General features: G+C 22.8%; 3 protein-coding genes across 4 annotated transcripts; 1 reads left to right on the forward strand and 2 right to left on the reverse strand.

Moving 5' to 3' along the window:
• Window positions 1-184: 184 nt before the first annotated feature.
• LOC127288526 (myophilin) lies at window positions 185-13,225 on the reverse strand. The gene is made up of 4 exons (XM_051316028.1): window positions 12,991-13,225; window positions 876-1,012; window positions 487-691; window positions 185-389 (listed from the first exon to the last, which is right to left on the reverse strand). Exons 1-4 carry the CDS (start codon window positions 13,042-13,044, stop codon window positions 219-221), a joined length of 567 nt encoding a protein of 188 aa, XP_051171985.1. The 5' UTR covers window positions 13,045-13,225; the 3' UTR covers window positions 185-218.
• Window positions 13,226-19,228: 6,003 nt separating this feature from the next.
• Window positions 19,229-21,743, forward strand: LOC127288653 (60S ribosomal protein L13a). Of its 2 annotated transcripts, XM_051316261.1 has the most exons (7): window positions 19,229-19,283; window positions 19,745-19,842; window positions 20,408-20,538; window positions 20,745-20,854; window positions 21,052-21,197; window positions 21,287-21,409; window positions 21,626-21,743. In XM_051316261.1, exons 1-7 carry the CDS (start codon window positions 19,244-19,246, stop codon window positions 21,707-21,709), a joined length of 732 nt encoding a protein of 243 aa, XP_051172218.1. In that variant the 5' UTR covers window positions 19,229-19,243; the 3' UTR covers window positions 21,710-21,743. The 2 variants fall into 2 exon arrangements, with proteins under 2 accessions (XP_051172218.1, XP_051172210.1); XM_051316253.1 differs by lacking the exon at window positions 19,229-19,283 and having other exon boundaries at window positions 19,687-19,842.
• A 104-nt stretch (window positions 21,744-21,847) lies between these two features.
• Window positions 21,848-23,523, reverse strand: LOC127288630 (uncharacterized). Its single transcript, XM_051316216.1, has 5 exons — window positions 23,405-23,523; window positions 22,979-23,181; window positions 22,654-22,909; window positions 22,193-22,561; window positions 21,848-22,119 (listed from the first exon to the last, which is right to left on the reverse strand). Exons 2-5 carry the CDS (start codon window positions 23,140-23,142, stop codon window positions 21,904-21,906), a joined length of 1,005 nt encoding a protein of 334 aa, XP_051172173.1. The 5' UTR covers window positions 23,143-23,181; window positions 23,405-23,523; the 3' UTR covers window positions 21,848-21,903.
• Window positions 23,524-24,379: the final 856 nt, after the last annotated feature.

The raw sequence follows: 24,379 nt of genomic DNA on the forward strand, positions 1-24,379 counted from the left end.
AAATAAGAAAATTTTACATAATTACATTTAGTAAAATTATTATCTGGATTTTTAATTTGCAAAAATATTTCCCTTAATTTCGTTGTTATATTTTCTATGAAATTATTCAACATTATATTTCTGATTGCGATAATTTGGAAAATAGAACGATGAAATATATTTAAGTATATTTAACTTGTGTTAGATGAAACGAAAATTTTTTTTTTTTTTTTATCATTTTACATGTGTCGAGTATTTCCAAAGTTGATCCCACTTTGATTTGCGCCCTTATTACTACCGTATTGCAAGCTTATTACTCCTTGACCTGCTCTTAATTGTTCTTCCGAAAATGTGCGTACATTTTTGTCAGCTTCTTTTGGTCCAATACTGGGCTTACCATAATTTCCAGCCTAGAAAAAAAAATTTTTGTGTTTAATTTTATTCTTCAAAATTATAATTAAAAAAATGTGATTTTTCCCCTGATATTAATTTAAATTTCATATTTACCTTTCGGCCAAGGGATTGTAAGCAAATTACAACTGAATTTAAATTTTGTCTTTCCCAAAGATCGACAGTTTGAAATGTTTCTTGAGCTGGAACTCCAAGTGCTCGTGCCGTTTCTAAGAATGCATTAATATTCTCCATGCATTTAAAAGACATGGTCGTCTGGTTAATTTTTTTAACAGAATCGGGCTTAATGTTATTAGCCAGCCTGTAATTATTAACAAAACATTATTGTTTAGGAAAAAAAAAAAAATTATTAAATTCCAATTTTATTGAAACTATTTTTTTCAAATTAAAATAAAAAAAAGTTTAAAAAATTAAAATTTTTTTTTATAATCGTAACATATTTAATGTTTTTGATAAAAAAAATTTTTAATTAGAAACAAATATACCTGCAGAGAAGAACACCGTCCTTTAAGATTTCGTAAAAATTGTCCATATCTCCATTTGTACTGATATTTTCTCCCGTAATTGTTTTTATCCATTCTAAACATTCCTGAGCTAATTCCTCACTGTATTTACTATTAATCTGTAACAAGAAAAAAAGGAATTAAAATTATTTTCTCATAGAATTTTGATTTAAAAAAAAATTGAATTTTTACAAATTCTATTTTCTATATTATTAATTATATATTATGAAATTTATAAATTTAAAAGAAAAAAAGACAGAAAACATTACTATTTTTATCTTATATATATACATATTTTATAACTGATAAGTGCTTCGATAAGCAAGAAATATTGTCACGTACACTTGAATAATACATAAATCTATCAAATTTCTATATCACGTGCGAAATTCCATTCAGTTGATATAATTACTATAGGCCAATATAAAAAAAAAAAAATTAAAAAAAAAGGAAAAAAAATTATGAAAATGTTTTCTTGTGTTGGTTTTCCATTCTCAGACTTTTTCATATTATTCCTAGTCTTTCATCTCTATCAGTTCCTTATCCGGTGATTTCACGTTTATAAATAGCGAATACATAAATTTCAAAATTCCTAAGCATATTATATAATAAAATATACATATTAAGTATACGTATATATATACTTTGAAAAAATATTGAGAGGCAAAGATTATAATTTATTTTTTCAATTATATTGATATTAATTAAATATTATTAATATTATTAATATTATTATTATTATTATTTATACATTAATAATATATACGTAAATATATAATTTAGAAGAAAAATTATTTTCCTCATGAGAGAAATAGGAGAAAAAAAAAAAGAAAACAGTAAAATATTAGAAATTAGATAAAATTGTTTAAAGACTTACAATAACCGCGTTCTCGTTATAATTATCTAATTAGAAATTCTCAGAATCAATCAGTTTTTGCCAATAAAAAAAAATCTACACTAGATATACATTATTGTTTTGCGAGTCAATTTATAAATGTTACGTCATCGGTAAAATGTGAGGTATTTTTTTCTCTTTTTTTTTTTTTTTGCTTCAATTATTCTTAAGCTCTCGAAAAATACGAATTAGTTTCTGGTTTGTGCGCTGCTATATATTAATTATAATATATATAATATTTCATCTAACACATCCTGTATATTATTTATATATATATATATAGGGTTTGTAAAACGAATAGTGTTGTACTTATATACGATGAAAGTCATCGACCCAATCTCTCCTTGGACGGTATACAAGTTCATTGTTTCTTAAACTGTGCAATGAACCATTTACTTTAAAATTCTTTTACATATATAGAAGAAAAAAAAATAGTATTGTATCAAGAAAATTTATTTGATTTAATATTTTTTTCATCCAAGAAAATTGTATTTAAAATTTTCTTGAATTGAAATGAGCAAATACGAACAAATAATTTTCTTGTATATTTTTAAAAAAAATTTTTTTTTATCAAATTATGATTTTTTTATGATTCATCAGTTAAGTATTTATCATCGATAAATTATAATTTAGTAATTGAATTGACTTTTTTAAATATTCTATTTTTATTGGAAATCGATTTTTTTTGGGAAATTTGATTACTTAACTAATTGATTATTATATTTACTTGAAATAAAAATTAGAATTAAATAATAAAAAAAAAAATTTAATTAATGTTTTTTTAGAATTATTTCATTTCGAAAATTATACATTATTTAATTTATTCAATTGAAAAATTAGAATTAAATTTAAATTCAGAAATTAATACTTAATTGATTTAGAATATATATTTTTTTTCTATATACAATGCAACAGAAAAAAGAATGGGGTTGTTTTATGCGGGATTATTGAAACTAAATGATGATGATCCAATGGAACAAATTAGATTACTATAGTCAACTTGTGACCTCTCCTTGTGCAGAATGCAAGTTTACAGTTATAATTCTAACATAGCGAAGGTTTTCTTTGAGTGAATAGATGAATCATTTTTTTCCATATTAAAATATAGACGTGTAAAATCACCTGTTGTCATACATTATGACGCATTTTTTTTTCCACTAGATAATTAGAATATTAAATAATGTACCTCTAAAAAATTTTTTGTAATTTTTATTTTTATTATTTATTTTATACTAAAAATTATTTAATCTTTTTTTTTAAATTTATAAATATTATAACGGATCCTTGAGACTTTGGGAAGATGAAAATTTATTGTCATTATCCGCAGACTTTTCCTATATATGAAATTGTTTTGAAAAAAAAAACCGATAAACAACATCTATCACGAGATCTCAAGTCTTTGCGCGTTTATAATCTTCTATAGATACGTGAAGAAAGCTATTGTGTAAAAAAAAAGAGAAAAAAAAAAAAAAAAAAAATTGTGGGGTCGCACCCAAATGCCCTACCCTGAAACTGAAATTCAATGAACGAAAGTTTCTTCGATGACATAGCCGTGCAATGTCGCCCCAAACTAAAAAAGAAAATACGTTAAGGCCAACACGTAGTTTACCTTCAATGCGCGAAACAATTCACTTTCATATTAAAAATATTCCAAAAAAAATATCATTTCTCCCTAAAATCACAGGTTACTAAATTTATTTTCAATTTTTTTTTGAAAATCTTTCTAATTATCTAAAATTTATATTTTTTTGGAAAAAAAAGAAGTTCTCCCTAAAATCACAGTTTACTAAATTTATTTTCAATTTTTTTTTGAAAATCTTTCTAATTATCTGAAATTTATATTTTTTTGGAAAAAAAATCATTTCTCCCTAAATTCACAGTTTACTAAATTTATTTTCAATTTTTTTAAAAATCTTTCTAATTATCTGAAATTTATATTTTTTTGGAAAAAAAATCATTTCTCCCTAAAATCACAGTTTACTCAATTTATTTTCAATTTCTTTTTGAAAATCTTTCTAATTATCTAAAATTTTATTTTTTGAAAAAAAAGAAGTTTCTAGACATAAGGAGAAAAAAGAAAATTAATCATGTTTATATAAACGTTGATTGCATATAATATTTAATATTGCGTAACACACGCGGAGATGTTTAACGAAGCCATAAAACTCTATATCATAAATGGAAAAGTTTCAAGTTGTAGTTTGACCACTTTCATCGATATGCACTTTTGCTTTTTAAAATACTATTTATTTAGCGATCAAATTCAATGTCGATAAAACTTAATAGAAACTGGGTCAATTCCAAAACGGATGTATAGAAGTTTAGAATTATAAAAGCGGATTTTATACATTATAGAAAATCGACTTCTTTTTTTTTTTATATATTTTTGTCTGCTCAGATTTCGATTATTTTTTTTTTCGCAAGGATAACCAGGTGTCTGTTGCATTTCCATTTTTAAATTTAATGATTATTACTTTGCGAAAGATAAGATAAGACTGATAATAAAAAAAAAAAAATATTTCACACTCAAGTGTGAAAAAATTTTTTATTCGCAAATTCGAATATTTAGTAAAAAAAATATTTTAAAAATTGAAGAAAATTAATTAAAAATTTGAAAAAAAAAATTATAAAGGCATTATATTTGAAAAAAAAAAAAAAATGATGAATTAAGAGATTCTTGATGACCGACCCACTTTTTTTTCGCATGGTCAGCCAATTTACTGTGGTGAACAGGTAATACCGCAACGTGGCATTTTTTTTTTTTTTTTTTTTATTTTTTCAAATACTAATTCTGAAGGCTGCTCAACAGTTTGTCCATGTATGGACACTATACATAAAGAGCAACAAGTTTGTACCCATATTTATTTCTCGATAATCCTTCGGTAGTGATCACGTTTCAAAATGCGATATATATATAATAATGCCTGAAATGAAGTGATTTTGCAAATCCAAATCGGGAATTGTTTCGAAGGACAAAAAAAAAAAGTATTGATAAGGTCAAGAATTGATGATTAGTACAAAAATGTTACTATTAATTAATTAATTAATTAGTCTGGGATATTTATAGAAAATTTGATGAATGAGTAAATATATAATCAATGCGTCAATTATAATGATGTGTCATAATATTTATGATACAAAAAAAAGACTCAAGGTCATTTTCGCTGAAAAAATTTTTTTTTTTACAAAAAAATAATTTATAAATTATAAATGTAGAATAATTCTATTCGAAGGAAATAAATAATTTTGTTTATTTTAAAAAAATTTTATTTAACCGCAATTGACTTTATGTCAAGAGTGACAAATTGAATAATCACATTAAATTAAGGGCATGAAACATTGGATCACGTTTATCCAAATGTAAATTATTCTCTATATTGGTAGTTTTATAAAATAGTTTAATATTGAGATAAAATTTCATCTTAATCAAATTATCAACCAAAAAAAATGTACGAAAAATTAAATTCGAAATAAATTTATTAAGAAATCCTTTTTTTGTACATGAAAATTTTTTTTTTTATTTTTCAGTTTCATCACACAGAGAAATATTTTATTGAGACAAATAAAATTTATTTAATATAAATAAAAATATAATTTTGTCTCTCAGAGCCTAATAATGCTTTATTTATTTTAAATAAAAAAAATTTTTTTTTTTTTTATTTAACACAAATAAAATTTTATTTAGCGGAAATAAAATTTTTATTTAACTTAAAATTTTTATAACTCTAATAAAATTTAATTGACTCAAATAAAAATTATTTGGTTCAAGAAAATATTTATTTGATAATAATTAAGTAAACGATTATTTGTATATAAATAAAATTTTTATTTAGCGCAAATAAAACATTTTTATTTAGCGCAAATAAAAAATTTTTATTTAACTCAAATAAAATTTATTTGAAATAAATATTTATTTGTCTCTAAGACAAAATTATATTTTTTCTCTGTGTGCAATGTACAAAAATTTTTATTACTTAAAAATATGTCTCGTGACAAGTTATCGTGTTATTATCCTTAAATTATATATATTTTTTGTAGTTTTTCAATAATTGATTTAATTTGCAGTAAAAAAAAAAATTTATTTGATTCAAATAATTGGTTACTTGACTATTAAACAAATAAATATATATTTATTTGTATCAAATAATTATTATTTGAATCAATTAAATGGTATTTGTTTTAAATGCAGAAATACAGAATTATTTAAATAAAAAATTATTTGGTTCAAGTAAATATTTATTTGATACATGGAAAAAAAGAAAAAGTAATTTTTACTACTTTCATACACTCAGAGAAATGGTATATTTGTCTCCGAGCCTACTAACTCATTTATTTGTTGCAAATATATTTTATTTCATTGAAATAAAAAATTTATTTGAGGCAAAGAAAAATTTATTTGTGACAAATAAAACTTTTATTTACGCCAAATAAAACTTTTATTTACACCAAATAAATAAGTTAGTAGTCTCTGAGACAAATATACGTTTATTTAACTCAAATATATTTTATTTGGTTCAAATAAATCATTTCTCTGCGTGTAGTAAAACGGGAACTTTCCCAAGTTTCTGCGCATCTCTGGCAACTTTTATTCCAAAAATATAGTAAAATTTATTATTTTTGTAGTAAATTTTACTGTTCCATAGTAATTTCTACTATTTCTGAAGTAAATTTTACTATTTTTGGAGTAAAAAAGTTGCCAGAGATGCGCAGAAACTTCCCGTTTTACTATGAAAATAGTAAAAATTACTTTTTCTTTTTTTTCCGTGTAATAGTCAAGTAATCGATTATTTGAATTTTTTTTTCACTGTGTTTTATATAATGTATAAAAAAATAGATTCTATATTATTTTAAAAATTAAATTAACAATTTTTGAAAAATTGACAATAAAATTATATATATAGCAAAAATAGCGCATAATCTCATAGGTGAAGGAGATAATTAAAGATTAGAAAGTGTTACTTGCCCCTTCCCCCAGGGTTGTAGAATTATGGAGAATTTCTTGCAGAAAATATATGTTTATTATAGTTATAAAATTTTACATAACACACTTGTACATAAGCAATGAGAAAGAATTTCATTAATTTCCAAATATTATGTTTTTTTTTTACGGAAACCTATTTTTTAATATGACGTATTTTAAATCTATGTACAATTAACTATAGTTTAAATACGATTCACATATTCGTCAGTTTGAATAAATATATATAATGACATAAGGAAGAAGATATGCTGGCGAATGAGTCATAAAATCTATACAAATTATACCCAGAAAGTGCTGCCGTATAAGGTTGACTTGACCCTCGATTTTCACTTTCTGTTTGCCTTATTCGTCCAATATTATATATACTCTAAAGATTCTCTTAATGATCACGAAGGTCATAAGATTTGAAAAAAAAAAAATTTTTTTTTTCGCATTTTTCGATTGTTAAAATAATAATAACTTCCTTTAGTTAAAAATTATACAAAGGTGACAAAAGACAAAAAAAAAGCACTTGGATTTTATCTGAGATTATAATAAATGATTTTGAAATGGAAAGTGCGCGCTTGTGGTTTCTTCAAGTTTCTTTCCGGTCGTTAGGGATTGATTTCCTCTTCATATAATATATAATAATATAACGAAGCACAATTTCAAATGTCTGAGTGCAAATATAAATTTATCTTTCATCAGCTAAGCTTTAAAAGTTAAATTTACTGAATTTATAAAATCGACATGCCCTCAACATGTGGGTATAATAGCATATGGGGAAGAATGATTAAGAATTGAAATATTTAGGCGAGTGAAAGTAAAACAAAGAAAGTCAGTTTGTTATCAGTAAAAAAAAGAAAAAAACGAAAATTAGCGCAAATACTTTCTGCCTCTTTTCGAAAAGAAAATATTTAACAAAAATTTCATTTTTTATCCGATTATTTAAATATTTGATTTTTTTTTATATTATACAAAAAAAAATAAATTAAAAAAACTTTAAATTATTTACTGTAATAAATAATAATAATAATTAAATTACTATTTACGAATAATTTTTAAATACAATTATTATTTTCTATAGTGAAATAAAATGATTAATAAAAAATTAGTTTATTCACTATTATTTATTGTTGGTACATTTAAAAAATTTTTTTTTTTAATCTTGTAATAATTTCCGGTATATATATATATATTATATATGCGAAATAAACATGTAAAAGTAAAATATTTTTCTTTTTGCAAAATAATATTATCGTAAAACGACAATAAAATGAAAATTGAGTAATTTATGGACAAAAACGTGTTAGCGGAATATATTGTATATATAAATTGTAAAACTTTTGTTATAATGTAATTCATTAATATGAGCGCGACTTAGGAGTCAGGAAAATATAATAGGCACGTATTACATTTCTAGAGTAGGCGATAACCATATCTTCTTTCGTCATGGACGAGTGTAGTATACTTTTTTTTTTTTTTTTTTTGCACAAAGTACTAGTTTTTCCTTTTTTTTTCTATCATCGAAACTTAATTTCCTAAACATATATATATATATTTTTTAAATAAATATTGTAACCTATTTTTTTATGAAGAAAGAAAATTGAAACCTACAAATTAAAATTTTTATTCTATGAATTTAATAGAAATCGAAATGAATTAGTTAATAATTAATAATTATTTGAAATAATAATTAATTAAAATTAATTAATACACTCAGAGAAATGGTATATTTGTCTCTGAGCCTACTAACTCATTTATTTGTTGCAAATATATTTTATTTCATTGAAATAAAAAATTTATTTGAGGCAAAGAAAAATTTATTTCTGACAAATAAAACTTTTATTTACGCCAAATAAATAAGTTAGTAGGTTCTGAGACAAATATACATTTATTTAACTCAAATATATTTTATTTGGTTCAAATAAATCATTTCTCTGCGTGTTGGTATATTGAAAAAAAAATTATTCAAATATAATCGTTCACTTGACTATTATCAAATAAATATTTATTTGTATCAAATAATTTTTATTTAAATCAAATAAACTTTATTTAAACCAATAATTTCTGTATATTTGAAACAAATAAAATTTAATTGGCTGAAATAAAAATTATTAGGTTCAAAAAAAATGATAGTTAAGTAAACGAAAAAAAAAATTTTTTTTCGATATATAATTTATATTTCAATATTAATTGAAGATTAATTAATTAAAGACAAATTGATTGAAGACAAATCGACTAAAGATAAATTAATCTAAAAGCATAAATTAATTGTCGATAAAATAATCAGAGGTAAAGTAGAATTGAAAAATGAAAAAAAAAGAAACGTAAACAATCACAATTTTACGTTGATAACAAATATGATAAATGATTGATGATTCATAATACAATTTATCACATGGTTAATAAAATAAAAAAAATATTGAAATAAAATATTAAAAGATTGTGAAAAATTAAGTTTTGAAAAATGTGCCTTGTCACATGTAGTGAAATTTTATTATACTTTTGCTTTTTAAAGTTCATTATTTTAATAAGCAAAGCCTAAGAATTTGAACGATGTTCAAGCACTTTCCCCGGCACAATATACACGTCATATAAATATTTTTACAGCCTTTAAAACTAAAATGTATAGGTTCTAGAAAAGATCAATTTAGGAAAACATCTTTGAAAGCAATGAAGCATAAGAAGAAGGTATATATATATATTGTTACCGTAATCCGCGCAAAAGGAAAATTAACTAGAAAAGTAATATATTTGAATTGTTATTTTCTTTCTGGTTTGACTGGATAAAAGCCGTCCCTGGGAATTTTATGATGCATTTCACTATTCCAGATCTCAAACTTCGCATTCCAAACTTTATAGAATCGCAAAATTCATATTTTCCACTTTCATAAATAACAAATATTTATACCATGAGAAAATTGTTAAATTGTTATTGACAATCGTCAAAAAAAAAAAAAAAAAAATTATTTTTGAAAATTCACAAAAAATTGAATTGCATTTTAGAGATAATATTTTATTGCCGTTTTATTTGAGACAAAATTTATTTCAAGCAAATAAAAATATATTTCTATTAGAGCCTAATAATGTTTTATTTTTTTTTTTTAATGAAAAAAAAAATTTATTTAACACAAATAAAATTTTATTTAGCGGAAATAAAATTTTTATTTAGAGCAAATAAAAAATTTTTTTAACTCAAAATTTATTTGAAACAAATAAATATTTATTTGGCTCTAAGAAAAAATATATCTTTTCTCTGGGTTTATTTATTGTCATTTTTTTTTTACAAAAAATTTTCAATAGTTTTTAATAAAAAAAAAAATAAACACAATATTTATTTATATATTCTAAAAAAAAATTATTTTAATTTGGTTCAAAATGAAAAAAATTTTAATTTTACTGTAAATAGTACATTTTTTATACACCCAGAGAAATGATTTATTTGAACCAAATAAAATATATTTGAGTTAAATAAACGTATATTTGTCTCAGAGCCTACTAACTTATTTATTTGGCGTAAATAAAAATTTTATTTGTCAGAAATAAATTTTTCTTTGGCTCAAATAAATTTTTTATTTCAATGAAATGAAATATATATTTGCAACAAGTAAATGAGTTAGTAGGCTCGGAGACAAATATACCATTTCTCTGAGTGTATGAAATAAATTAATTTTTAAATAATTAATAAACAATAAATTAAAAATTTTTTTAAATTAAATAAATTTAAAATAAATTACCTAAATTATTTTAAAGTAAATAAATTGAAAAAAAAATTAATGTAAATAAATTTGAAAAAAAATTGAAATAAATAAATTAATAAAAAATTGAAATAAATTTAAAATAATTTAAATTTAGACTCTGAGACAAATATATTATTTTTTTGTGTATATAATTTTGTCTATTATATCTCTTATGAATAGAATGGATTTTAATAGAAATGTAGAGTCACGTGCGCAGAGAGAGAGAGAATATAATGCACAATGCTGGTTAAAAAACCACCCTGTATGAGCAGCAGGGAACTGTATATATATATAAGCTTCTGATATATTTTCGTGAGGAAGCATATATGTAGAAGAAACATATATATGTATGTTGGAATACTAATACGAATTAAGGTGCAAAGGAACGTCAAAGAACAGAGAAGTATACCATGGCCAGCCAGTTTTGCAGGACGCTCCCTTCCTTGGCAACTGGGTCTCATTTTAATTCTCTTCCAAACAGAGAGAAGACTCCAAGAGGAAGGTTTAGCAGCTGTTATATATACCTATATATGTGCTACATGTTTTGACCTGCATTATCAAAATCGATTTTTTTTTTATTTATTTATTTATTTATTTTTTGTTTTTTTTTTTTTGATAAATTCTTGTATCATTTACAAAGAGAAAATTTTTTTTTAATTCAATTCAATATCAATTCAAATTATTTATTCAAATTTGAATTAAATAAAAATTGATTTCTCTCAAAGATAAATAATCGATAAATTATTATTTATCAAAATAATAATAATAATAATAATCAAAAAATAATAATGATGAATAATATACAAAAAACGTACACTGAGAAAAAAATTTATTTGATTCAAATAATCGAATATTATCAAATAAATATTTATTTGAAGAAAATAATTTTTATTTGAATTAAATAAATTGGACCAATAATTTCTGTATTTGAAACAAATACTATTTAATTGGGTCAAATAAAAATTATTTGGTTCAAGTAAATATTTATATTTGATAATAATCAAGTAACCGAATATTTGAATCAAATAATTTTTTTTTTCAGTGTAATAAAAATATATTTGTCTTAAACATAAATAATCGATAAATAATAAATAAATAAAAATGATAAATAATATTCAAATCTTACATATTTGAATTTGAATTAAATAATATAATATGTTTGTCTCAAAGATAAATAACTTTTTTTTTTGAACGAGTCTACACCCAGAACAATGATTTCTTTGATTCAAAGAAATCAATTTCTTTGATTCAAAGAAATCAATTTCTTTGATTCAAAGAAATCAATTTCATTGACAAATTTTTCTTTGATACAAAAAAAAAAATTTATTTGTTTCAAAACAAATTATCTTTAATTCTCAAAAAAAAAAATTATCTTCGTTTCAAAAAAATTTTTTATTTAATTCAAATAAATGTTTCTTTGACCCTATATCAATGTTAGAATTTCTTTGATTTAATTCACAAATTTCTTTGAAACAAAGAAATTTTTTTTGACAGTAAGAACCTTTTTTTTTTTGTTTCAAAGAAAATTTTATTTTGAATAAAAGATAAACAAGTCAATGAAATTGGTTTCTTTAAATCAAAGAAATCTTTTCTCTGGGTGAATTAAAAAAAAAAACTTTTATTGACCTATATTTAAAACCACCCTTTGAGCATCAAATGACTAAAAAAAGGAAAAAAATGCTGAAAAATCTTTTTCTTTTACCAATTTTTTAAATGAAAATTTTTCTTTAAAAAAAAAAGTTTGTTTTCAAAAATTTTCCTAATATGAAATTTTAAATCGAATTTGCGATTTTTTTTTCAAAAATTCTTATTTTCATCACGGAAGAAAATTAAACGTTATTTATAAGCAAACTGTGTGTGCGCACATATGTACAGTTTAATCAATTATGCAGCTAATTCATTCTTGTTTGTCCTATACATATATATATTCAACAGGTGCATAATAATTACCTTTTTGAACTCTATATAGACTATGAAACGTAATCATTTGTTTTTTCTTAGACGATTACGTAATATTAAAAAATTTTTTAATTCTGTTTAGAAAAAAAGGAAATTTTTTTTTCGAAATTAATCCTTTATAATAGCAGCAGTCCTTTTATCAGCGCGGGAAAATATCCCTGAATTCCGGGAAATGTGGGTCAGGGCGCTCGCGCAAAAGTTCATACATTACACACACACACACACACTTGATGGGTTTAGTAATTAATGATTATAATATAATTGCACTAATTATAATTTTAATAAAAATAAAAGAATAAATTACCGAAAAAAAAATTGTCAAATTATATTTTTAAATTAATTAAATAATTTTAAAAAATAGAATGCAAAAATTTTTTTTTTTTTTGCAAATGGACCTGCATTGATTTTATGCCAATGCAAGTTAAAGCCATATTTGGAAATAGGAAAAAAAAGAGAAAGAAAATTTTCTTTTTTTTAAAGAAAATTTATCAGTTCAAATTTTTTGGCAAAAAAATTAAAAAAACCAAAAATGGTCCTTACTTTACGTTGCGCCTCAGCAGCAAATCCAGATTTGGTAGCTCTATTACAAGCCATGATTCTCCAAATGCACTGTAATTTATTTTTGTTTTTTTTTTTTTTTGGTCAAGCACTAGAAAATTTTTTTTTTGTAAATTTTTTTTTTGCAGGTGGTTAACGTCACTGAATTTTTTTTTCAATGAAACATATATATATGAGATGCTTACGCTTCGATAGCGGCACTTGTACTGGATCCCTCGAGCAATGTGAACCGGCGACAACGTCTCTGGAAACTCCCCGCCCGTTTTGTATATATATATATATGTATTAAACTCTGAGAACGTCTCTCTCGTTTGGTATTGAGTTTTGGAAATGTCATGTGACCTCCGTTCTCCACTTGGTCCCGGAGATGACGTCATTGTCAGAGAGAAGAGAACAGTATAATACTCTCCAGCATCTTCAATAATATAAGTGAAACTTTTTTTTTATTGAGAAATAATCACTCTCTAAAATTCCTTAAGCGAGGGTTGTCATATTTTGCATTTTTCAAATTAAAATACATTAATTTTCTTTTGTCCACATCATTTTTCACTCCCATGAGTGTATTATTCACTACCAAGAGAGTTTTATTTACTCCAAAAAAAGAGTATAATTTATTTAAAAGTATCTATCACACTGTTCACTCCAAAAAGGTGTTTTTGAATTAAAATACATAAATTTTCTTTTCTTCGCATCATTTTTCACTCTTATGAGTGTATTATTCACTCCCAAGAGAGTTTTATTTACTCCAAAAAAGAGTATAATTTATTTAGAAGTATCTATCACACTGTTCACTTCAAAAAAGTGTTTTTGAATTAAAATACATAAATTTTCTTTTGTTCACGTCATTTTTCACTCCCATGAGTGTTTTATTCACTCCCAAGAGAGTTTTATTTACTCCAAAAAAGAGTATAATTTATTTAGAAGTATCTATCACACTGTTCACTTCAAAAAAGTGTTTTTGAATTAAAATACATAAATTTTCTTTTGTCCACATCATTTTTCACTCCCATGAGTGTTTTATTCACTCCCATGAATGTTTTATTCACTCCCAAGAGAGTTTTATTTACTTCAAAAAAAGAATATAATTTATTTAAAAGCATCTATCACACTGTTCACTCCAAAAAGGTATTTTTGAATTAAAATACATAAATTTTCTTTTCTCCACATCATTTTTCACTCCCATGAGTGTATTATTCACTACCAAAAGAGTTTTATTTACTCCAAAAAAAAGTATAATAAATTTAAAAGCATCTATCACACTGTTTACTCCAAAAAAGTATTTTATTCACTCCACAAAAGAGTATATAATCTATCTTAAAAGAATTTATCATGTTTAGGGTTTTATTCACTCCACAGAGTGTTTTTTTTTCACTCCACAAAAGAGTAGAGATTAAATTAAAGAAATTCGATCTTCACTCCCAGAATACAAGTTAATTTTCAGACAGAATTTCTTCTTAAAATTGACACTCTTTTCGAAATTAAATCACAGAGATTAACACCTAGGGAGTTAAAATTACAACTCCCAATAGAATGTTTCTAAAATTTCCCCTCTGTGGAAAATTAACAATTCGGAGTAAAATTTTCATAAATAAAATTGACTATCAAATTTGTGCAAATAAATATTTTACTCCACTGGGGAGTAGTATTTAACTCCTCATGGAGTTAATGAGTGAAATTTTTGTATTTCAAAATACCAAAGGGAATTAAATATAATTTCACTCTTCTTTTTTTTTTAATACTCTACACTCTTCTTTTTTTAATTCTTGAAAGAGTATAAATTTGGCATATATTTTTTATTTAATTTTGCCCTATATGCATTTAAAAACAAGTGCGCAAATTAAATAATACATTAGAGGTAGTTCGTGTATGCAATTGTGGTAATGAGTTTCCATCACACGGTTTTTCAAACCGGAAGTTTTAGAATTCATACTGTGCAAAAAAAAATAAACTTTGTAGGGTGCTGTATATATATAAGTCAACGCGATTCTATACACAATTCCCATGGTTCGTCTGTGCCCATATATAGGAAGAAAAAAAGGGAACATTGTCTTTCATATTTAACCTTTATTTTAATATAATAATTATATTAAAATTTCACTTGGAAAAAACAATTTTTTTTTTTTTCATTAAACGGCTGGAGAAAAATTTTAATTTCACTCCTATTTGGGGAGTTAATTAATAATTAATTATTTAATAATATAATTATAATTAATTGTTTAATAATATAATTATAATTAATTGTTTAATAATATAATTATAATTAATTATTTAATAATTTAACTCCCCGTATGGGATTTTTAATTCCTTTTTTTGGAGTAAAATTTCTACTCCTTTAAATAAACATCAATAGATTGTAACTTTTTTTTGGGGAATTAAATTTTAATTTCCCTCTTTTTTTAATTATTTAAAAAAAACTGATTGGTAATATAAAGAACTTGACACTATTTTTTTTCTCCCCATAGTTTTTTTTTTCATATATTATAATATAGTTTTAGAGTAAACTGTGTCAGTGGATATATAAAATCATCTATGATTCAGAGACATATGGTTACGAATTGTAAAATGAAAACATACATCTGTGTCAAAATAAATAAGGTGTATCTATATACACATAAACAGGCAAAAGTATATGAGAATTCGATTACGAGACGACCTTCATACAGGAAGCATTAAACCTTGATATGACAACACATAAAAGTACGGATTTTTTTTTTTTGCACGCATCAAAAACTACTAGTTTTTTTTTTTAGTTCATGTTTTTACACTTCATCATTAATTAAATTTTATATCTTCATATTCATTTACTTTTAACTTTATAACTTTTATTCTACAATTATAAATTATAGTTATTGAATAAATTGCATATTGATTATACTTATTCTCTAATTTATTTATAAATAAAATATTTATTTGAAATAAAAAATTTATTTCAAATAGTCAAATATTAATATTCTTAAATTTAGAATTTTGTTTCTTACACTCAGAGAAATGGTATATTTGTCTCTGAGCCTACTAACTCATTTATTTGCTGCAAATATATTTTATTTCATTTAAATAAAAATATTTATTTAAGCCAAAGAAAAATTTATTTATGACAAATAAAATTTTTATTTACGCCAAATAAATAAGTTAATAGGCTTTGAGATAAATATACGTTTATATTTAATTCAAATATATTTTATTTGATTTAAATAAATCATTTCTTTGATGGGTGTATGACAAATAAATAAATTTTTTTGGAATAAATAATTTGGATTGTATTTATTAAATAAAAATTTAATAATAATAAATATTTTTTTAAATAAATAATTAATAATTTATTAATAAATAATTTAATTAATAATTATTTAATAAATAAATAATTTGTAAATTACCAATACAATTTAGTGAGAATTTTTTGAAAAAATTTTAATTCTTGGAAAAAAATCATTTCACCGTGATGTGAAAGTTATATATAACTTAATAAATATCTTTAAAAAAAAATATATATATATATAAAACAAAAATCATTTCCACCTTACGAAATCAATGACTTCACTTCAATAATAAATGTTAATATTATTGAAGCTACTGTGAAACTTTCATAATTTCCATTTTAGAAACATCATATATTTGTTATAATATGAAGAGCATTGGATTCGAGTTTCGTTTCAAAGCATTAAGGAATATGAGTTGAAATAAATTCCTTCCTCTTAAACGGAATTATTCTACTTCTATATAAGCTATTCGTCTTAATATATATTCAATATAAGATATCGTCTTACCTTATAAAAGTTACATATGTGTATGTTTCATTTTAAAACAATTTTCATAGACAAGTATATAAATAGTTGCAGCACATTTTTTTGCTAATTACATTCAATTTAAAAAAACAAAAAAAATTTTTCAATAAAATAATAAGGGAAAAATGCAATGTGAAGAATTCTTCAACAAAACGTCAAGGTCGAGGACGTACATATATATATGAAAGTCTTACGGTCATGGACACTATATGTGAACATTCACGCACATTAATTTTTTTTAAAATAATTATTCCCTTTCCATTGAAATTAAAAAAAAAAAAATTTACAAAAGAAATTAGATGTAAATAAATTGTTATAATATTAATTTTATTATTATTTATACTTTATTAATTAAATAAATAAATAATTATTATTATTATTTATTATTATTATAAACAAAATTTATCAATTGGTAATTATTCAAATTATAAAAAAATTTCTATCAAATTTTATATTAGAATATAAAAATTTTCATAAGGAAAAAAAAATTTAAGTTAAATTTTTAAAAAAATGATGTTTTGCAATAGAATTTTTGTTTTTTTGAATTATTTCTATTGTAATTTTTTATATATACTTTCTCCATATTAACGATAAAATAGTTCTGTAATAAAATTCCTTTCAATTCGATATATTATCGAATGGTCTTTGAAATAAGAAAAGGTCACGAATAAAACGGTTAATGTTCATAAACCGTTGAATATTAGAAATGCATAAAAGACTCTTATACTTGCATTTGCATATCACCAATAATCTATTATTATTATTATTATTATTAAATATTTTAAAGAAATTGCATTTTTTTTTTATGTACACTTTAAAATATTTAATATTTTGAAAGTGAAATTATTTTTTCTGTCTAGATTTTCAAAATCAAATAAGTTTATTTTTAATAGTTAAATTAATTAATATTAATAATAATTAATAATTATAATTAATATTTAATTAATTAATATTTATAATTAATTATTATTTATTACATTAATTATTATTATTATTTATAATAATTAATTACCCTCTAAATCTGAATTAGTAAAAATGTTTACTAATTTGAATTAGTGACACACTTTTTGCTTCTGAATTAGTTAAATTTTACTAATTGTTAGTAAAAGTTACTAATAATTAGTAAAATTTTATTAATTTTATATTTTAATAATTAATTAATTATTAATTTTATTATTATTATTAATTAGTTTTAAAATTTTATAATTTTACTAATTGTTAGTAAAAGTTACTAATAATTAGTAAAATTTTATTAATAATTATTAATTTTATTATTATTATTATTAATTAATTTTATATTTTAATAATTAATTAATTATTAATTAATTTTAAAATTTTATAATTTTACTAATTGTTAGTAAAAGTTACTAATAATTAGTAAAATTTTATTAATTTTATATTTTAATAATTAATTAATTATTAATTTTATTATTATTATTAATTAATTTTACAATTTTATAATTTTACTAATTGTTAGTAAAAGTTACTAGTAATTAGTAAAATTTTACTAATTTAGAAGCAAAAAGTGAGTCACTAATTCAAATTAGTAAACATTTTTACTAATTCAGATTTAGAGAGTAATAGTTAATTTATTTGATTAAAAAAAATTAGTTTTAATTACCTTATTTATTTTTATTAATTAAAAAAATTAATTTTAATTTATAATAATATAATAATAATATTATAAAAACAAATAAATAGTTATGAAAATCTATTTAATTATAATAAATTTTAAATGATTTTTTAAAATAGTCAGAGTTGGTAAATTTTTTTTTATAGTGTCCTATTTAATTATGTAAAATACAAAGAATATATTTACCATTTTTATGTAGGAATATATCTTCTATATTGTTTTTCTGTGACTGGAAATGTTAATCCTATGTGTTTCGAATGTATTTTATTAGTCGAATCACACATGTTTTGTATACTTTCTTCACGACAATGGCGCAGCAAGAGGACCCTATAATATCAAAATAACGAACCGGTTTGAATTAAATTTAAAGAAAATTTTTTTTTATTATTTTATTTTATTTTATTATATTATATAAATATTATTATATTATTTATTATTACTATTTTTTCAAAATTAAAAAAAAAATATTTTTTTTTATTCTTTTTATTTTGTTACTATTTTTTTTAAAAATTATTTAATTAAAAAAATTATGCACTCTTTTTCTTTATGTTAATAATTAGTAATTCACATAATTTAATTAGGTTTTGAAGAAAAAAAAAAAATTGTATCTTATGTACCTTCCCTTTTTTTTTGCTCTCGAAGCATTATGATAATTATATTCTTTAGCATAAAGGAAAAATAAATTTCTACTGCTCCAATGCTTTCTCGTTAAAAAATTAACGATAGGATGGGCCCCCCTCTTTTTCTGGGTGCGTATATACAGATAGAAAAGACGCACGTGCCAAGGACTTCAGGAGCAGATGGTTGAGCTTTGGTTTTAATGGAATTACCGGAAATTCGTCTCATATTTTTTTTCCACTGTTAGTGAAAATTGACAGTTACATCCGAGTTCGATTAAGTATATACAATACTCATATTTCTATTTAATTTATTAAAAAAAATGATATTTTTTTGTTATTTTTACTTTCAGTTAAATTTTTATTTGTCCTAATTTTATATTTATTAATAAAGATAAAAATAAAGAAATAAAAATAAAATAATAAAAAATAATAATAATTAATAAATAATTAATAAATAAATATTTATCAATAAAAATAAATAAATTTTCAAATTTTTATATTTAAAATACTTTTGTTGTACTATAATATAATTTTTTTTCATATAACACTGTAGTTATAATAAACTAATCAATAATTAGTTGATTTATATTACCGTAAATCATTGCATTGTATCAAAAAACGATAAAGTGTGAAAAAATGTGACAGTTATGACTTTTAAATGAAGCGCATTTTTTTTGTCACATTGGCAACACTTGTTTTAGTTCGTCATTTAGCCACTTTCGGCGCAGCATTTTCCGGTGTAAAACCTTTATGGATTCTTTTCCGGTCGGGTCGCAAAATGACGGGCTTCAGTGAAAAGGTTTGTGTTGAGTTTATTATAGTTTTTATAATTCAAAGAGGCAAACATGGGTAAATTAATTATATTTTCAATATTCTCTAAACATTACACTTTATTGTCAATTGTTTTATTTTATATTTTTTATAATTTTTTCAACATTTTACATTCTCTTTAGAAAAGCTGTTTCATACACGTGTTCATTTTTCTAGTTTATATGTTATTCTTTGTTTAAATTTTTATTTTTCCTTTATTATTAATATAATAAGATACTTTCTAATGTTATAGATTTCTTTTTTTAAATTAAATTCAGTGTTTTTTTAAAGAAGAAAATTGTTTTGACAAGATAATTAACACGTGTACTAATTTTGAGGTTAGAATTCGTTTTAATGTAAAGGCGTTGATGCTATTTAGAATTCTATGGATAGGATTTAATTTGTTTTTTAAAAATTGTGAATGTTTTGCCTAGTTTAAAAAAAGGATTCTTTTGTAATTTGACCGGTATATTGTGTTTAATATTGTGAATTAAAAGTAGAGTACAAAAAGCATTTTTGATAATTTCGATTATTAAAACCCCGTTTTTTTACAGCCTATTCTCATAGATGGCCGTGGCCATCTCCTTGGCAGATTGGCAGCTATTATTGCCAAGAAAACTCTTGAAGGCAACAGAATTATTGTTGTTCGCAGTGAACAATTAAATATTTCTGGAAACTTTTTCAGGTAAATATATTGATTATTCTTAACGTATAAATATAAATTTATTTTCGATTTATTATATTAAATGATTATTATCAATCTTACCTACATTATTTGATGTATTGTGAAACAAATCTTATGCTATGAATATTTTTAATTAAAAATATGTTTTTTTTTAAATCTTCTTTGAATGTGAATTTAATTTTTCCATTTATTTATTTTTTTTGCAGAAATAAACTGAAGTTTATGTCATTCCTCCGCAAAAGATGTAATGTCAATCCAGCACGTGGACCATTCCACTTCCGTGCACCCAGTAAAATTTTGTGGAAAACAGTTCGTGGTGAGTAAAATGCATACAGAAAAAAAAATCGTTAATAGATTTTATTTTTTTTTCGACTATGATTACAATATATTCTTACCTACATTATTTGAGAATAATGTGAAAAAAAACAATTGTAAATGATGTTTAATAATTAAATACTTGTAAGAAATTAGAAAGAAAGAAAAATAGTAAATTTGGATTTTATTTTTAAATAGGAATGGTTCCACATAAAACGCAAAGAGGAAAGGATGCTTTGAGAAGACTGAAAGTCTATGAAGGATGTCCACCACCTTATGACCGAAGAAAACGTGTTGTTGTTCCTGGTGCAATGAGAGTTATGTGCTTGAAACCAGGAAGGAAGGTAATGCATTTGCTTTCCTTTTTTTTTGTTTTTTATAATAGTCTGTTCTTTTTTTAAATAAATTAATAAATTTTCCTTTTTTGTTACAGTACTGTCACGTTGGAAGACTTTCTCACGAAGTCGGTTGGAAGTACAAGTCTGTTGTACGTACACTTGAAAACAAGAGACGCGTTAGGTCTATTGTTGAAGTTAAAAAGAGGGATAAACTAAAGGTAAATTTTATTTTCTATCTAGAATTTAGATTAAGATTCTTTTTTCTAATTTAATTCTAAATACTCAATGATGGTTATGGTAATTTGCGACTGAGCAAAAGATAAACTTTTGCATTGTTGACAGTTTTTTGCTGAGAAATTATTTTCAAATTTATTAAAAAAGGAAAATTTTCACTTTCAACAAGATGGTTAATCAATTTTTTTTTTTTGTTACAGAAACTGACGAAACAAGCTGGAGAGAAAGTCGCACCACAAGTTGCACCTTATACTAAGATTATCAACAGTTTTGGATATAATTAAGACATTACGAGGATAATAAAGCCTTTTAAACAAATTCTGTTTTTTCTATACAAAAAAAAAAATTGCCAAAGTGAGTTTTCCCTTTTCCTATTTAAAAATTTAAAAATAAAATTATTTTAATTGAGGAAAAAAATGTGATTTAATAAAAATATATTTTATTGATAATTAAAATTTAAAACGTGATTTTTTTATAATTAATCAAAATTAGAAATAGAATAGACGACAGCTCGTTCTTTTTCGATTGCTTCTTCATCGTATACTTCATCATCTTCATCTGCAGATGCTTCTGATGATTCGGAGTCTGAATTCACTTTTGTGCGATAATTTTCCAAATTAGTTGGCACTGATGGAATATTTTGAATTTCAAATTTCTCCGCAAGACGTTTTGCTGCGTGCTCCAATTGAATTACCTGCAAAAAATTGAAATTTTTTCAAACTTAATGTAAATTCAAGAGCTAAAAAAAAATTTAATATCATACTTACGGTAAGTTTTTCAGCTTGTTCCTTTTGTAATTGCATAGATTCATTTATACTTAGACATTTAACAGCTCCATGAATAATATGTGGTGGTGTAGCTGCTGTAACTTCCCAATGTTCGCCTTTTTTACGTATTTTTTCCTTCATTGGATCGTGGACATTTGTCTTTGTTGTTTTATAAGGCATAAATTTTACTCTAGTATTTTCATTATCAGGATTTTCAACAATATTAATAATATGCTTCACATGTTCTAAATCATCTGATTTATTCAAATTGAATGATTCAATTCTTTTCAAATCTTCTGGTTTTATTAAACTTTCCTCTTCTTTTGGTAAATGAATAATTTTCTTTTTATGAACACCAGTTCCTGTGGGCTGTAAATTAGTTACGATAATCAAAAAAAAATTATTGCTTTCCGTATAGAGGAAATTTTTTTTTTAAATCTATATTAGAAATTTAAATAAACCTGAGCGAGAATTTTAATTGGATCCTCATCATCATCGCTGTCTAATTCAACAATTTTTTCCTCGACATCTGCATCAGAATACTTTCCAGTCCATTCTAATTGATTCATTGCTGATTTGCCATCTTTAGCAATATTTAATTTTGATAAAAGACGAGCTGCATCATCAACTTCATTGCGATGATCAAGTTCTTTTAAAATTTTTTCCTTTAAATTTCTTATCTTTTCACCTTTATCAGATAGTTTGGAAATAACAAATCTGTAAAAAGATGATAAATTTTTAATAATAAAATTAACAATATAGAAATTAATAAGAATATTATCTTACTTGTTAGAAAGTAATTTATCTTGTCTTTCCAAGAGATCTTTTAATTCGAACTTTTTAAGCTTTCTTAAATCCTGAATATATCCTTGACTATTTTTATTTGAAAGTGTTGGTAATTTAATATTTTGTTGATCAATAGTCATTTTCGAATCAGTTTTTACTTCCATTGGAAATTATTATTGACAATCAATATTGATAATACATTTCTTATTTTAGTACATGGATATGTAAAAATTAAATAGAAATTTAATTAAATATGTTTTCATTAAAAATTAATAGGCAAAAAAAAAATTTCTAATAAACTTAAAATTAGAATATTTATAGGTTATGTTTACAGATTAACAACGTAATAATATATCTATTTAAGTTTATATAAAAATTCTTTTAATAATTTAATCACTGATTATTAATATCACAAAAATTAATTACCCAAATTTATAGAAATATAGAGAAAATTAGTATTTTAATTCAAAATAAAATTCTTCAAGTTACACTTGTCAAATAGTATTTGTTTATATCCGAGCGTTTAGTTTCAAATTTGGTCGTAAGTGGCGCCACAAAAAATCGGACTAAATTAAAATAGTTCATTGGCTATTTTAAATTTGCGCGCGCAGATAACTAGCCAATAAGCGCGATAGTGTCGTGAAAATGCGCCTTTAATGCATATTCCCTTCACCATAATCAGCTATGTTCATTATGCAAACGGAAATTTTACAGTTGCAGTTTTGTGCTTGCATTGCGAAAAATAATCAGTGATAATCTTTAATTATAAACATAAATTGATATAAGTTTTTAGAATATATATAATAATGTGTCATTAATTCATGTGGTTAAGTGATTAATAAAACAAAATTCAAATTTTTTTAAGTTCTCGAGAATATTCTCTCTCGAGAACATTCTCCTTTTGAAAGTTGTGGTGATAGGTCATTGTCACCGGGAGTGTGTTTTTGTGTACACAGTTTCAAATGATTACAGTGCTTTAAAAGTAAAATGTTTTCAATAAATTTTGTGAAAAAAAGTGTTTAGATTTTACAGTGAAATAAATAGTGAGTGAAAAAATTCGTTTAAAATGTGATTTATGTCTCCAAGATGGACTCCGTTTTTTTTCAAGAGCAACCTGTTAAACAAGGTTAGAATTTTTTGTTTACATTTTTGTTGCATGTTTCTTGATTTAAGCCGGGAATTTGAGAGGGAAATTTTAAGTGCTAATGTATAACGAAATTTAGTTGGTAATTTTTTTATCCAAAAACTGATATATTTTGTGCAAAATTATGTTCTATTGGTTGTTACTTTTTATAAAGGTTATAGAACTACAAAGTATCTTTATTTTTAAGGTTATAGACAAATAATAATTGTATTCTTTTTAATAGTGCAAATTGATATAAAAAGTTGATTACAAATTAT

Source organism: Leptopilina boulardi, unplaced genomic scaffold (assembly GCF_019393585.1).
Source record: "Leptopilina boulardi isolate dan_hultmark-lab unplaced genomic scaffold, ZJU_Lbou_2.1 LbouV2_123, whole genome shotgun sequence".
Lineage (NCBI taxonomy): Eukaryota > Metazoa > Arthropoda > Insecta > Hymenoptera > Figitidae > Leptopilina > Leptopilina boulardi.